Here is a 16,930-nt window from a genome sequence, read left to right as displayed (position 1 = left end):
ATACTCAGTGTTGGTGTTGTAGGGAATCTTTATTTATTTATTTATTTATTTATTTATTTATTTATTTAGAAGAGAGGGAGGTGGGGTGAGAGGCAGAGAGAGAGAGAGAGAATCTCAAGCAGGCTCCATGCCCAGCGCAGAGCCCGATGCGGGGCTCGGTCTCACAACCCTGAGATCATGATCTGAGCCAAAATCAAGAGTCAGACATTTAACCAACTGAGCCACCCAGGTGCCCAGGGACCTTTACTTTAAAAAAAAAGTTCCTTGGGGCGCCTGGGTGGCTCAGTTGGATAAGCGACTGCCTTCGGCTCAGGTCATGATCCTGGAGTCCCGGGATCGAGTCCCGCATCGGGCTCCCTGCTCAGCAGGGAGTCTGCTTCTCCCTCTGACCCTCCCCCCTCTCATGTGCTCTCTCTCTCTCCCTCAAATAAATAAATAAAATCTTAAAAAAAAAAAAGAGTTCCTTGGGTGATTTTGTTTCATAGCCAGGTTCAGGGACCACTGGACTGGACTGGTTTCCGTCTGCTAAACACTAATGCCCAACATTTATTGAGCGCTTCCTGCCTGGATCCGTCCCAGGACCTTCAGCATGTCCTATCCTGTAAACCTCACAACAACCCTATGAAATAGATACCATTATTCTTCCTATTTTGCAGAAGAGGAAATTAGGTACAGAGAGGTTAAGTAACTTGCCTAAGGTCACGTAGCTCTCAAGGGGCAAAAGCTAGGTTTGAAAACAGGCAGTCTGGCTCTGGGATCATGAGTTTAACCACTGAGTTAATACTTGCCCATTCAAATTCTGTACACAGTCATTCTATTGGGCCTAATCAGTAATTGCTGACATTATTATTGTTATTCAAATCCCACGCATCCTTCAAAGTCCAGCTCAGATTCCACCTTTTCCATCAAGTTTTCTCTGACTTCCCCTCTTCTCCTCCTGCCGCTATGAAATCCCTCAGTGTAATCAAGAGTCCTTCAGAAATGTGGGAGACTTTTGGGTTGTCCTTTATTTCTGTATTGTTGTACTGTCTTATCACCCCCCCATTATCTTTTTAAGATTACTGAGAATAGGGTCACTCCATGTTTATCTTTCTATTCCTGGCATGTTTGTGGACTTGAATTTAATGTTTTTGTAAATATGCTGTAGGCAGAACCACCAGGGTCCTTTAAAAGGAGCTCTCTTATTGGGAGATAAAAGGGAATCACAGAAATTAGATTGCCTTTTCCCCAAGGGAAAAAAAACCACACCCCTTTACTTTCTTTCTGATGAAAGTGGATGTGCTGTCTTAAGGGGTCCTGATGCTTGTCACTGCAGGTGAGAGGAGACCATGCCATGTGGCATACTTAATTCCCCAATAAAGTCATTATCTCCTGCCTGGCTGCCTCCTTTAAGGCTTCTGCTTATTTTATATGACCTGGCCCCACCGGTCAGCTTCTAGCTAGTTCCAAGACTACCAGATCATAGTCATTTTCTTCCATCTTTGTATGAAAAGCAGGACCAGCTACATAATTTGTGAGGACCTAGTGAAAAATGAAAATGCAAAACTTCTTGTTCAAAATTTATTCAGAATTTCGGATGGTAACAGCAGAGCATTAAACCAAGACTGGAGTTCCGTGTGACTGCATGGGTCCCACACCTGTGAAGCCAGACGTGATGAAAATAGACAGAACCGTCCTCAGCAGACAAAAACCAATCACAGAAATCTGAGCATGGGGACAATTTATCTCTAAAGCCCTCCACCTCCCTTCTTAACAAAAAGACTGCTGAAAAAGAAGTCACCCTAGTTCTGTGTTACATTAAGGCTGACTGTTATGGAAAAGGATGTTCAAGTCCTGACTCCCAGTACCTATGAATGTTGACTGTATTTGGAAATGTGGTCTTTGCACATGATCAAACTAGGATGAAGTCCGTAGGGTGGACCCTAATCCAGTATGACTTGGTGTCCTTATATAAAGGGTGGGGTGGGGTGGGGGTGCCCTGGTGGCTCAGTCAGTTGGGCATCCCATTCTTGATTTTGGCTCAGGTCACGATCTCAAAGTCACGGAGATTGAGCCCCCTACGCTCCTCAGGTTCCACGCTGGGTGGGTGGAGTCAGCTTGAGATTCTCTCTCCCTCTCCTTCTGTCCCTCCCCGCACTTGTGCACTCTCTCTGTCTCATAAATAAATAAAAATCTTTTTTTTTTAAAGGGTGGGGGGGATTGGCACACAATGCATGCATGGAGGGAAAATTATGTGAAGGCCTGCACACAGGGAGAACACTGTGTTACTGTGAAGGCAGAGATGGAAGAATGCAGCTACACACCTCAGAACTCCAAAGACCGAGGCAAACTACCAGAAGCTAGGGGAGTAGCATTGAACAGGTTCTCTCTCAAAGCCCTCAGAAGGAACCAACCCGCCCAACACCTTGATGGCAGACTTCTAGCCTCCAGAACTGTGAGACAGTACATTTCTGTCCTGCCAGCCGCCCAGTTTGTGGTACTACACCCACTAACCACACCAGGCTCCTCCTGTCAGCCTCCTGCCCTTGCCCTTGCCAAGCTCCTGACACCTGGGTAAACAGATGGCCCAACAGGACTGGACTAAGGATGGGGCCCGCACAACGTCAGTTTTGTTTTTCAAGACCTTTTCTCCTACAGGGGGGAGGGAGGAAGGTTGTCTACATCAGAGACACTTTTTAGAAAACTCAGAACCTTCCCATCCTGGTCTCAGCCCCAGTTTAAAGGAAGCATGTATTAGCATCCTATAAAGCGAGGCCCTTTTCGAGGGTCTCCCAGCCTAAGCTGGACTGTGTGGCCCGTTTGCCAGTCATAAAGGTGATCCTCCAAACTTGAGGGCGCAACGTTCACGTCTGAGGCCACAGATGAAGTGGCCACAGCAGGTGGGAAGCCTCCGTCCTTGGCTCCATCCCCAGGATGGCCCCAGGAGGAATCCGCCCGGTTCTTCCCCGCCCTGCTAAGGCCTGTGGGGGCCGCCCTTCCGGGTGAATTCGCAAACGCAGTCCACCGAGCTGTTCTTTGGGCTGGGGTCGGGGTAAGCATGGGAAGCCTCCCCCGTAAGGCAGCCTGTGGGGCCTGACGTCCCGGGCCGCCCACCGGGAAGGGAAAGGGGAAGTGCGCCTTGGCGCCTGGGGTCAAAAAGGGCGGGGAGAGCTGCTCTGTGAGGGCACAATTTGCAGAAGCCGCCAAGCCGGGGGTCTGCCGGCCTGACCCTCCTCGAGGCGCCTGGAACAACCCGAGGTAGGGCGCACCCCAGTTCCGTCAGGGCCTCGGCGGGCCGCAGCGCACCCAAACATGGCCGCCGAACCCGGGTTCCGGGGCCGCAGCCGGGATTCCGGGTGACGCACGACCGACGGGTTGCATCAGCCTGCGACCACGTGCTCGGCCCGCCCCTCCGCCCACGGATCCGGGCGCCGATTGGGCCACGTTAGGGCCGTGACCTCCGCCTCAGCCAATGGGAGGCAGCCACAGAGCGTTCTCGCCGCAGAGCCCTGGCGCGAGGTGCCTATAAAAGGCGTCTGAGGCGGGGGCGCGCGCGCGCTCCAGAGACGCGAACCGTCGTTGCGGAGTTTGTGGGGGGCGCTGCGTCGCCGCCTGCCTGGCATCTCGGAGCGCCGCGGAACCCACAGCGCAGCCGACATGGAGGTCGAGCCCGAACCCGAGCCTGAGCCCGTCACGCTCCTGGTGAAGAGCCCCAACCAGCGCCACCGCGACTTGGAGCTGAGCGGCGACCGCAGCTGGAGCGTGGGCCGCCTCAAGGCGCATCTGAGCCGCGTCTACCCCGAGCGCCCGGTGAGAGGGGCCCCCGACTCCCCCCGCCAGCGCCTCCCGCCCCGGCTGTCATCCCCTCGGCCCGCCTCGCGTCCGCCTCCCCTTCCCTTCCAGCTTCTCCCTTTGCCGCCCCTCCCCCGACGGCTGGTCCTCACCAGGTCACGTCCCCAGGGCTGGGGGCTTGCCCTGCCCTGACGCGGTAGGCGCCGCCGCACCCGGCCCAGTGGCCGTCACCTCCAAGTCCTAGGCCGCCATCGCCCCGCCTTCCCGACGGGACGCCTTCCCTTGTCACTTCACCTCCCGTGGTCCCAGCCCCGCCTCCCGGACCACTGCCCCGTCCCCTGGGTCTGGCTTCGGGCCTTAGCCAAGCCGTTGAGACAGCAGTTTGACCTTGGGTGAGTCATTGCACCCTTCCAGCCTCAGTTTCCCCGGAAGGACAGGGCGGCTAGGCGTTCCGCGTTAGGATTGCATCCACCGGCTAGAAGCGAGGACACAGAAATGCTGCCAAGTGGATTTTCTGAATGCCGCGTCTCAGTGTGGAGCGGAGGCGGCGGAGGCCAGTGGCCAGGGAAACGGGGAGCGCCCAGGGAGTGTGTCCTTAAGGTCCCACACCCAGGAGCGAGACGTGGCTCTTCCCCTCCCCGTCCACCTTCCGCCCTGGGCCCCTCCCTGCCGCGCCGGTCTCCGCAGCCTTCGCCGAGTCCCGGGGAGGAGCCCCGCGCGCTTTCTGGCTCGAGGGAGTTAGAAGGGAAGCAGGCACAAAGAGTCTCCCTGAGTCTGGGTTTTAAGACTTTGGCCCCTCAATTACAGACTTCCTCGCTTTGTTTTGGTGGACACATCTGTCAACATCACCCTTAGCACCGCCCTCCGTCCCCACCACGTGATGGAGGCGGCTGCATCCTTCCTGTATTTACTTTCTACTCTGATATTATGTAAGTGTCACAGTGCTTTACTGCCCGCAAGTGTAATTCTCCATCAGACAGGAGGAGACATCGGGGCGAAAAAGATGGTGAAATTCTTCCTTGTTATCTGTAAAGTTGCCGTGTGTGGTAGCTCGGGGGTCAGGCCCTTTTTGCTCCTTACTTGTGCAGTATGGAAGGTAGAAGTGAGTTTTCCTTCTGAGTTATTCTTTTGAATTTTGCTTATTTATCTAATAAGCTTTCAATTCTTTTTTTTTTTTTTTAAAGATTTTATTTATTTATTTGAGAGAGAGAATGAGAGGGGGGAGGGTCAGAGGGAGAAGCAGACTCCCTGCTGAGCAGGGAGCCCAATGTGGGACTCGATGCGGGACTCGATGCGGGACTCGATCCTGTGACTCCAGGATCATGACCTGAGCCGAAGGCAGTCGTTTAACCAACTGAGCCACCCAGGCGCCTCAAGGTTCAATTCTTCAGCATACCCCTTGGGACTGTGTATAGTTTCACTCCAGCTGCTTCCAAGAAACTAGGTGGCTGTGTTGCTCTGAGAATGGCTATTAGGTATGCAGATAGGTGTCGTCGCTAGTTGCATCATTTGGTAAAAGGCAGTGTTTTGGAGGAGAGCTTCCCTTAAGGGCTTCCTTGGGTGATAAACATCACTCCTATTAAGTCCGAAGACCCAAATAAAAGACCTCTCAGGTGCGTAAGTTTGTGCTTAAAAATCACGGCTGGAGAGCACTCATCATTTGGTTTCTAACCTGAGAAGTCTTACTTTTATAATTTTTTTCAAATCAGCCTTCTGGGTAAAGACACAGCATGTCAGGTCAGCCCTCTAAAAGGAAACCCACAGGCAGCTATGGTTTTCAAACCTTTACTAGTGTGGAACTCTTCAATGTAAAGCAGGACCCCACCTCTCCAGTAGCGTTTTATGAAATGATGTGTATAGCATTACCTATAAAGTCGATCGGAACAGTGGTGAAGAAAGTATCCATTGTGGTTCTGTAGTTTTAGGTGCATAGTGTCAAAAATTCCTGATTTATGCAGATAAATAGATGCAGTTGTTGTTTTGATTGTTTTAAACAGTTTGCTTTATAATCTCCAACTACTTGGCAGGAGCAGCTTTATGCCAAATTTTGCATAGTTGTTTGTATCGGCACTGGTTGGTGAGCTCTAGTGTACTGGCTTTGGTCTATATCATTTGAGGCTATTCGTTTTAAGTATGGTTTTTAAAGGAATTAAAAATGGATTTTAAAAGTGAGATTTGTATGAAAGTGTGGAGAGTCCTTGCAGTTTGAAATTACTGGGAAGGAGAAGAGGGGTTGGAGTCTTGACTTTTTAGCAGCAGGTGACCTTAGACAAGTCCGTTTCAGACTTTCCCTCCCTTCCAACAGGGATACTAAATCTCACAGGGTTGAATACCTCCTCTGTAGCTGCATTTGTATGTTGGGAAAAGTCTCTTTGAGAGTTTAGAATTAGTTTAGAATTGCTTTGTGTTATCTTAGGACAATACGAGGTGATTTTGGTGAAGGCTGACCTTGCTTGGGAGCACTGAGCTTTCTCTGAGACCATACAATTTGTGTTTTTAATGGCAGAAAGGAATTTCCTTGGGAATTTAAAAGTCATGTAGGTCACCATAGGTTTTGTGGACTGGAGATGATTTGCCATCCTAAATTTATTTGTATGTTAGAGAGAAATTAAAAGTTCAGCACTTTATAAAGAAGAGTTTTGTATATGAGACCTTTGGAAAAATGTTTCCGGTGATTCTAGGAAAAAACACCCATGTTCGAGTTATTTGTATAAAAGTTTCTTCTGTGGTTGGGAAATTGTGGGAGCTAAATGCTGACCTGTGCTACTCTTTCTTGCCATGACTAGTGTCCAGAGGACCAGAGGTTAATTTATTCTGGAAAGCTGTTGTTGGATCACCAGTGTCTCAAGGACTTGCTTCCAAAGGTACATCATTTACACATTAACTTTTGAATGTTTTTTAAGCACTTACCAGGTTGAATTTAGGTCCTAAAGTACCTCCTTATTACTTTTAGCAGGAAAAATGGCATGTTTTGCATCTGGTGTGCAATGTGAAGGGTCCTTCAAAAATGTCAGAAACCAGTGCAAAGGTATGTCTGCTTTTTCAAGATTATAGCAATCTCTATAAATCAGACCCTCATGGTAGAAATAAAGGGAGTTGGAAAAAAGAGATTTTATTGCCTTTTTATCAAGTAATAGTTTGTTTCTTCCCCAGTGATAATCAGGAATTAGAAACTTATCAATACAAGTGCATGTCTGCTATTATAGTAGTAGACTGTGCCATTCGTGTGTAGTGGGAAAGTAGAGTTCTACATTACACTGTCTTCCGGGACATGATTTGACCTGCAATAGCTGTGTATCCAGATCACTAAATCAGCAAGACACTCTAAAATGGGTTTTTACTGAATTTAGCACATAATAAGCTGCTTCTAAGGAATCACTCATTTTTATGAACAGTAAAAAAGTGAATATATTTCCTTTGGAAATTTTCATTGTGATGTATTTAATTGGGTAGGAAAAGACCACCATCTCTATCACGTGATCTCTAAAGACTGACTTATGTTTGACAACCAAAATCATTTATTTTTCACTTCACAGTGTTGATTTGAATATACAGTAATAATATTCTTTTTTTTTTTTTTAAAGATTTTATTTATTTATTTGAGACAGAGAGAATGAGAGAGAGAGAGCACATGAGAGGGGGGAGGGTCAGAGGGAGAAGCAGACCCCCTGCTGAGCAAGGAGCCCGATATGGGACTCGATCCCGGGACTCCAGGATCTGACCTGAGCTGAAGGCAGTCGCTTAACCAACTGAGCCACCCAGGCGCCCTTACAGTAATAATATTCTAATGTAGTGATAACACTAAATTAGGATTACGACTCTATTTCCTGAAACATCTGAACGTAGGATAGGAAATTTCTTTCCTTTAGGTTGCTAGCTAGGTTGTATTTATAAATCTTGTTGGTCAGATTTAGTTTCTTGATTTAGTAAATTTAGCACCATAAGATTTGTAGAACATTATCAGGATGCTTTCTCATCAATGGTAACTTCATTGGAAGATTTTAATGAAATTACAGCGTAGTTACTCGAGGAAAAAATATGGATTTTTAAAATATCTATATATTGAAATTGGGTTGAACAAATTTCAGAGTATTTTTTACATAACATTGCATCTGTTTACTTTTGTCAAGTTCAGAGGTCGGGGTGAGGGACATAAGCCATTCACAGCAAAAGAATCCTTTTAGTTTGGTTGCAGACAGTTGCATCAGATCCTTTGTTCTAATATTTATCTTACACTTACTTAGGTTGCTGAATCCACAGAGCAGCCTGCTGGTCTCCATCAGGGACAGTATCCTGGGGATTCCTCGGGTGATAGCTTAAGGCAAAGGGAGGTTCTTCGGAACCTTTCTCCCTCTGGATGGGAGAATATCTCAAGGTGAGTGTTACAATAGAGAACCAGGTTTATACAACACGGACATGCATCATTTGCATCAATTTTAAGAATAAAGTATGTTTATAGAATATAGTCACAGAACTTTAAAATGTACAACATTTTGCTTTTTAAGGGCTTCACTTTAAAGATCTGTTATGTATTTAACTTAATACACAGCCTTTTAAGAACACATAAACATATGGGGATGCACGAGTTGAAAATGTAGGCATTTCCCTTCCCACGTGGGTGTGCTTTGCATTGTGCTGACCTCATGATAGGGACTTAGTGCTGTTGCTGTGGAGAAAACAGCCAGTGTAAGCATCTCACAGCTGCTTTGCCAGTGGCTTTGTGCTTTGTCTGTCTTAACAATGGGTGACAAAAGGTGAAAAGATGAAGAAATGCTCTGCCAAGGACTGAGTTGGTGGTGCTGGGAAAAAAAGGTCTTGTCTTTAGAGCAAAAGCCAAGAGTGACTAAATGCTCTAATGTTTGGATTTCATAGCTCTTGGAACATCTTATTATGAAAGTTCTTATGAGAAAAAAATAATTAACTGCAAGTTGAAATTCTGTAGCCCCTCAACTCCCCTGCTTTCCTTTTCCTAGTAGTTATTATTAATATTTGATTTTGACAAAGTCAGGTATTTGAGGAATGATGAGTTGTTTTTTTTTTCCTTAACGGAAATTTCAAATACACACAAGAGCAGAGGGAACTGTGTAATGAACCTCACATAGACATCACCTGAGCCCAGTAATGATCATAGTTTCGCCATGCTTGTTTCATCTATTCGCCCTTTGCTTTTTCCTTTCTGACATGTTTAAGTAACTCCTAGACATCATGTCAGTTCACCCCTACGTACTTGAGTAAAACCTTAGAGTTCTCTTGCATATCTACAATGCTGTCCTCATCAGAGCTACAAAAGCACTTTGTTATCATCTCATTTCCTTGCACTATAACATTTTTAAACGATCAAAAACAATATTATACCAAGACCTACTTGAATTGGAATACCATTTTAGAAACACTCTGGCTCGGGAATTTGGTTAAAAGACTGTCAGCATAGGGGCACCTGGGTGGGTCAGGCAGTTGAGCGTCTGACTCGATCTCAGGGTCTTGAGATTGAGCCCTTAAAAGAGAAAAAGATTGTCCGCATATAAATTGGATAATTGAATAGAAACACTTAAAACTACTTCCCTTATTCTAGCCATACAACTTGAGATTTGTGGCCCATATGTATGTGAATTTCACCTTGATAAAACTTGTCGATTGTATTCAACACCTATTTATTGAGTAGCCAGTGCATATAATTTTAAGGATGGGAGTTAACCAGCAGAGATGATCACATAACCAGTTCCTGATTTTTCCACAATGCTTTTAGTTTTGTGAATTGCTGCCAAAGGAGTTCACTCTGAAAAGGGCACAAAGCCAAAGATGACACCCATATGCTCTGCTTAAGAAATAGGAGTTTGGTGTCAAACAGGTCTCAAATCCAGCCCTGCTATTTAACTAGCTCAGTGACTTCCTGCAAATCCCTCGTCTTCCTTGAGCTGTATTCAGGCTCCCTTCTGTGACGTGGAGGGGGAAGCTCCCTCCCCACGGGTTGGTGGGGATCCGGTGAGGTAACAGCCCAGCAGCCTGTACAGGGCACAAGTGGTCAGTAAGCACGCGTGAGTGATGCCACATACACACGTAACTCTGCCCCGCTGTGTAACTCAGATTTAGGGGTGGGGAGAAATGGGTAGTAGGAGGAGGGGCTAGTTTTCTTCAGGAAAGGCTTTGAGAGAGATGTGGCTTTTTAGGGCTGCTCTTTGAAGGATAAACGGTGGGTTTAGAGCTGCAGTGACACTCAGCAAATGGAGACTGGGGGTGCGGGTCCACCTAGCCTGAACGGGCCCCGCTGGTTTACACGTCCTGGCAGTGACCTGCTGAGAGTAGGGCTCTGTCAGCACTGCCTGTGCTCGTGTCGCACGGGGGCCTCTCACAGTCCTCTACCAGTGAGCTGTCACACAGCCTCCTCTTTGCTCTCTCTTCGAAGTGCTGGTTGTAATTTAGACCTTTGCGTTTATTCATACGACACCTAGTCAAAATGAGTGTTTTTAAAAAAATCTGTCATAGGCCTGAAGCTGTCCAGCGAGTGTTCCAAGGCCTGGGGCCTGGTTTCTCGGGCTATACAACCTATGGTTGGCTGCAGCTCTCCTGGTTCCAGCAGATCTACGCACGGCAGTACTACATGCAATAGTGAGTCCTTTCCTGTCCTGCTGGGGGCGGCCGGGCGAGGGGTGGAGGAATGAGGGTAGTCATCAGTCTCTGCAGAGCCTTGCTCTGTCTGGCCCGGTGTAAGTGATAACTGCTACCTAATTTGTGTATTAATTCAGGGGGGCTTGTGTCTGTACATAGTTTGATGACTCATCCAGAATCAGTTACTTCCTTTTCAATACGAGGTATCTTTAGTTTCGTGAAAAGTTTAATTTGCTACTGTACCATACTTTTATAGTTTTATACTTTCAACTCCCGATGAAATTTACCATGTGGCGCTCTCAGGAGCAGAAAAGGCATTTATAGATTCAACTGTTAGTAAAGAAATTATTCACTAAGTTAAAGAAGTCAAATTTTTTATGTACCTACTTATAATTCTTAACAGTAAAAGACCCTGTGTAAATAAGGCTATGAGAAGCACAGTCTTCACAGTGCTTTGCTCTCAACAGTATCTGCCTCTGTTGATTTTCTTTTAGTTTAGCGGCCACTGCTGCATCGGGGGCTTTTGTCCCCTCACCAAGTGCACAAGAGCTACCTGTGGTCTCTGCACCTGCTCCAGCCCCTATTCACAACCAGTTTCCAGCAGAGAACCAGCCAGCCAATCAGAATGCTGCTCCTCCAGTGGTGGTTAATCCTGGGGCCAATCAAAATTTGCGGATGAATGCACAAGGTGGCCCTATTGTGGAAGAAGATGATGAAATAAATCGAGATTGGTTGGATTGGACCTATTCAGCAGCCACATTTTCCGTTTTTCTCAGTATCCTCTACTTCTACTCCTCCCTGAGCAGGTTCCTTATGGTCATGGGGGCCACCATCGTTATGTACCTGTAAGCAGATGATTTCGCTTTCCTTCTTTCCCTTTATTACAAATTAATGCTGCATGGGGGCTCAAACCAAGTACAGAATTTTTCTCTTTTTTTGAGCAGTCTCAGTCATTATTTATGAAAGTGTGTTTCTGTTTTTAAGATTTTATTAAGAGTGCGAGCAGGGGAGGGGCAGAAGGGGAGAGAGAGAATCTTAAGCAGGCTCCATGCCCAGTGCAGAGCCCGATGCGGGGCTCGCTCTCACGATCCTGAGATCATAACCTGAGACAAAATCAAGAGTTGGACACTTGACCGACTGAGCCACCCAGGCATCCCTATGGAAGTGTATGTAAACAGCATATTATTCTGGCACCTTCAGTGCAAGGAACTGACAGTTTGGTTGGGCACTGCTGAGAACACATTAATTGTATGTTAATGCAAGAAGGACATTCTGTTTTCTTCTAGATAAGGGATCTGCCAGGCTCATGAACCACAATAATATGGCCATTCTAAAGCATGAAAGGGAAAATTGTATTTGTTTTGAATAAAAACAAGTTTATCTTTATCAAGCTGTAGTTGCTGCCTCCCAGGATTAGAGGTCAGGCACTGACGGCAGCAAAGCTCTAAAGGGCTAGGGAGCCTTTACAGACCTGACGTTTGGCTTTATCCACGGCTCAGAGTAGTGGTTCTCAACCAGGATGATTTTGTACTCCTAGGGTGTGGCACTTCTGACTGTCACAACTAGAGGGGTGGTCCTACTGGCATCTAGTAGGTAGAGGCCAGAGGTGCTGCTGAGCATCCTACCAAGCGCAGGACAGCCCCACAGTAAATATCCAGCCCAATATGTCAGTAGTGCCAAAGGTGAGAAACCCTGGCCTGAAGTGGTAAGTCCTTGTTTGTGGTCAGAACTGACCAATGTTTCCTATGGAGTGAAAATGGATTCTTCAGTTTTAAAAATCATAAGAGAGCAGTATTTGAATAATAAAACAATTACTCTTATATCCAGAATTAATCATTGTTAAAATTTTGTCATATTTGCTATAAGACTTGTATTTAGTTGGATTTTCCAAATAAAATATTAGTCAATTTTTTAAGTTTTTTAGTCTCTAGAATCATATATTTGTGACCAAATTTAGGTCTTATTATTATGTAGGTTATTACATATTCTAACCCCAGCTCTGTGTGCATGTGTGTGTTTATCCCTCCCGACCCCCTGCTCAGGTTTGCAGGTGTAAAGTTTAGTTCAGGATCAGCAAGAGTACTTTCTGTGTGCAGGGTGCTGTTAATGTTCGTGGGCACACAGTGCTGAATAAAACATAGTCCCCATAGTGACCTTGAAGAAGCTGACAGGCCAGTGAGGAAGTCTAGGAGATGGTGTGGTAGAAAGTCTCTGCAGATGGGCCTGGCTGTGAGCTTCTAATCAGAGCATTGCTGTGATTAGAGGAGGAGAGCAAGGGGGACCCTATCTAATCAAGAAGAGCCTTAAATTCTTGAACAAAGTTCACTGTGATTTGCTAAGATGAACTTTTATGTGCTTCCTTTGAAGGCATCACGTTGGGTGGTTTCCATTTAGGCAGAGGCCGGTTCAGAACTTCCCAAACGATGGTCCTCCTCATGAAGCCATAAATCAGGACCCCAACAATAACTTACAGGTAAGGAGCTCCCAGGGGGGCCCAGCAAGCTTCGTGTGAAATGCCAGGCTCTCAAATCCTTAACATTTAGATACTTAGCCTCATAGTTTACCATTTCATTAGGCTGAAGTTTCAAGATTTTTTCAAATTTGTTCTTAGAGCAGTAGCTTTTTTTTTTTTTTAAGATTTATTTATTTTGAGAGCGAGCAAGACCATGCATGCGTGCAAGCAGGTGGGTGGGGTGGGGGAGAAGAGAGAGAGGGATAGAGAGAATCTCAAGCAGACTCCCTGCACCGAGTGCGGAGCCCAACATGGGGCTCGATCCCGTGACCCTGAGATCATGACCTGAGCAGAAACCAAGAGTCAGACACGTAACTGACTGAGCCCACCCAGGCACCCCTAGCAGCAGCTATTTTTATTTATTTATTTATTTATTTATTTTAAAAGATTTTATTTATTTATTTGACAGACAGCAAGAGAGGAAACACAAGCGGGGGGAGTGGGAGAGGGAGAAGCAGGCTTCCCACGAGCAGGGAGCCCGATGCAGGGCTCGATCCCAGGACTCCGGGATCATGACCCCAGCCAAAGGCAGACGCTTAACGACTGAGTCACCCAGGCGCCCCAGCAGTAGCTATTTTTAAAAAAACATTGAGTATGCCATAAAATCCATCAGGTATTTTGGTCCTGTGGCAATTTGCATCTTGGCAAATGTAAATAATGTTTTTTTAAACTCACTATTTTGAGCATTCAGAGGTCTATAACCATGTGTTATACCATGGAAACTGCTAATGGATAGTTATTCTAATTAAAGATTAGGAATATAAGCATGTCTCACTTCCAGAATGGATTTCCTGGAGAATTTCCCTAGATTTATAGAGCAGTTTAATCCATAATCCCAAAGGATATTCTTTTATAATATAAATTGTCACCCTAGTATCTATTTTTAGAACTCTGGGTTTCCATTTTTAGTTTCTTAACTCGGAACACTGCCAAAATCAGAATATCCATATTTAATGAAGTGGTTAACTTAATTCATGAGTTTAATAATAAAGATCTGGTTACTTCTTTTGTTCTAATTCTTATTGCCAGGGATTTTCAAAACTGGGAGAAGGTCACCAGCAGTTATGCTGTGAGGCCTGAGAACTCAACATCCAGCCGAGGACACCATTTCCTGCGGTCCTGTCTGCCTGGTTGCTTTGAATATGGGGCCAGGGATTTACTCTGCCCTTTCCTGACATTATTTCCTAATGGTTTTCTCATTGTGTTTCATTAACTGTAGGAAGGCCCTGATGCTGAAGTTGAAGACCCCAACCGCCTTCCTCCAGACAGGGATGTACTGGACGACGAGCAGACCAGCCCTTCATTTATGAGCACAGCCTGGCTTGTCTTCAAGACTTTCTTTGCTTCTCTTCTTCCAGAAGGCCCCCCAGCCATAGCAAATTGATGGTGCTTGCTTTCTGGCTGCTGGAGGCTTCGACAGGCGTGGACTGGATCTTCTGACTCCAGCTAGATTTCCTCACCTGGACATGGCAGTGGCACAGAATTCGAGAATCAACGAGGAGGAGGATATGCTTTTGTGATCAAGCAAAAGCAGAAACTAAGACATGAAGCCATGATACAAATTGATGAACAAAAAATGTCCAAGGCTTCTCATGTCTTTATTCTCTGAAGAGCTTTAATATATACTGTATGTAGTTTCATAGGCATTGTAAGTAGAAGGCATTAGTGTCGCATGTTTATGCCTGAGGAACTTTTCAGGTGTGTGAGTCTGCATGTGTGTTTGTACATAGATATCATAGATGCAGAAATGGTTCTGCTGGTACGATTTGATTCCTGTTGGAATGTTTAAATTACACTAAGTGTACTACTTTATATAATCAGTGAAATTGCTAGACATGTTTTAGCAGGACTTTTCTAGGAAAGACTTATGTATAATTGCTTTTTAAAATGCAGTGCTTTACTTTAAACCAAGGGGAACTTTGCAGAGGTGAAAACCTTTGCTGGGTTTTCTTTTCAATAAAGTTTTACTATGAATGACCCTGGCAGAGACTCTTGTCATCTTAGCAGTTTGCTCCATGTCCATGTCACTGGGTGGTCAACAGTTGAGTTGCTAACTTGTGAGTCACCTGAATGTTTTGCTTCTTTTTATAAAAGGACTATTTGTACTAATGAAGAATGATAAGGTAAGGCCATGAAAGTTTTAATTTACTAAGAATATACGTGTGTTTGTCCCCATTCCCTGATTCCAACAGTACTGGCTTTGTAGAACCCATCAGACTTGAATTCCCCAGGTTTAAATTACTGGCATTGGGGCGCCCGGCTGGCCCAGTCGGTAGAGCATGGGACTCTTGATCTTAGGGTCATGAATTCAAGCCCCCCATTGGGTATGGAACCTACTTTAAAAAAAAAAAGGCATTAAGTACCTTCCATCTTGGCAATTCTGTGGTAATTACACCTGCTCATATAGCAGGCTTTTGGTAAGCTGAGCTTGCTTCTGTGATTTTAATCTTTTACATATTAATTTTGAGACTAATCTCAAAACACAGTTGCGTGTATTTTTCACACACAAATAATGCTACAGGCAGAATGCTGAAGGCGTGGGCAGGGTGTTTTCGGCAGAGTGAATCACTTGTATCATGGTTGTGATCATTTAAATGAACCATTACTGAAAACCTTGTTTACATCAAATACTCCTCAAACAGTTCATACTAAGGCTTTTGCAAGGCTTGGGTAGAAAAGCCTATTGATTTTCAGGGGAGGGGGCCTCACCATCTGACAAGGTGCTTGGAGCCCCAGACAGCTGGTGATACCCGTCTCCTGTTTCTAAAGGAGTGGGGCCACTCTCCCTGTGAGGTCAGCCTGTGATGATGAAACTCCAGATTCCATGGGCCCAAAATAATTCCAGGAAGATGCTCCCGAGCACAGCTGACAAGGATTCACATTGGCCCAAGCCGCACCAGGACAAAGGGGATCTTCAGACAACAGGGAAGGCTTAAGACGGCTGACAGGTGGGGGATGCGGCAGAAGGCAGAAATGTTGATGCTTCCACAACAGTGACTAAATGTAGTATAATAATGCACTACATACCACCATTCGTATTTAGAAAATTACTGGTTTGGATCTCCATGAAAAAGTAGCAATTAAATACCTGAAAACAAAACAAAATTTCCTCATTGCAGCTTAAACCATAGCAGCTTCTTTAAGTTTGCGTTTTCCGAGGTGTGTTTTCCTAAATCCTAGTTCCACAGGAGAAACTGCAAAAATGAGCTCATGGTCAAGTAAATTTGCAAACCACAGTTTGATCCCGGACTTCCAGGATTTTCAAAATGCTGATGGGCCTGAAGGGAGGGCGGTCTGCAGCCTCTTCCTTCCTAGGAAGGTGCCTAGGACCGAACCATGTGGAATGTTTAGGTGGCAATACTTTGCAGGGCTGGGCCAAGTTTCTCCAGAAGGCCGTATATGCTCTAATCAATGAGGACTTATGCTGCTATTTCTCCCAACAGGTCCAGGGATCAAGGGGCAGAAATGGGAGTGGTACTACACTCACTATGACCCTATTGATCAATTAGAAAAAATTTTGTTTCTCTTTCCCACAATCTTGTGCTCTGCTCCAGAGGTCTTAGTTCCCAAAGGAGTATATTCATTTCCTAGAACTACCATAAGAAATTCTACAAACTGGGTGGCTTAAAACAATAGGAATTTATTCTCTCACAGTTCCAGTGGCTAGAAGTCTGAAATCAAGGTGTTGGCAGATGGCTTCCTTCTGGGGTTCCTGGGGGAGAACCTGTTCCATGCCTTTCTCCTAGCTTCTGGTGGTTGCCAGCAATTTCTTGATGCTCCTTGGCTTGGAGCTGTGTCACTCCAATTTCTGCCTCCTTCACATAGTTTCCTTCCCTCTGTTTCTGTGTCTCTGTGTCTTCACATGACCTTATAAGGATGCCAGTCATTGGATTTACATCTGCAAAGACCTCCTTTCACATTCCAAGTTTCTGGATGGACAGGAACTTCGGGGGACATAGTTCAACCCACAACAGGGAGTAATGCATCCACTGGGTGACAATGATTCCATTAAACTGAAAACTAAGACCGCCACCTGGCTAC

General features: G+C 45.6%; 1 protein-coding gene across 2 annotated transcripts; it reads left to right on the top strand.

Moving 5' to 3' along the window:
* Positions 1-3,542: 3,542 nt before the first annotated feature.
* On the top strand, positions 3,543-14,871 carry HERPUD1 (homocysteine inducible ER protein with ubiquitin like domain 1). 2 transcript variants are annotated; one of them, XM_035025160.1, is made up of 8 exons: positions 3,543-3,789; positions 6,558-6,635; positions 6,728-6,799; positions 8,016-8,146; positions 10,255-10,377; positions 10,872-11,222; positions 12,745-12,850; positions 14,109-14,871. In XM_035025160.1, the coding sequence occupies exons 1-8, from the start codon at positions 3,637-3,639 to the stop codon at positions 14,271-14,273; spliced, it is 1,179 nt and encodes a 392-aa protein (XP_034881051.1). In that variant the 5' UTR covers positions 3,543-3,636; the 3' UTR covers positions 14,274-14,871. The 2 variants fall into 2 exon arrangements, with proteins under 2 accessions (XP_034881051.1, XP_034881050.1); XM_035025159.1 differs by having other exon boundaries at positions 6,725-6,799.
* Positions 14,872-16,930: the final 2,059 nt, after the last annotated feature.

Source organism: Mirounga leonina, unplaced genomic scaffold (genome assembly GCF_011800145.1).
Source record: "Mirounga leonina isolate KUSES-001 unplaced genomic scaffold, KU_Mleo_1.0 Mir_180, whole genome shotgun sequence".
Classification (NCBI taxonomy): Eukaryota; Metazoa; Chordata; class Mammalia; order Carnivora; family Phocidae; genus Mirounga; species Mirounga leonina.
The sequence above is the reverse complement of the archived record's forward strand: the minus strand, read 5'-3'. Positions and strand labels throughout refer to the sequence as shown.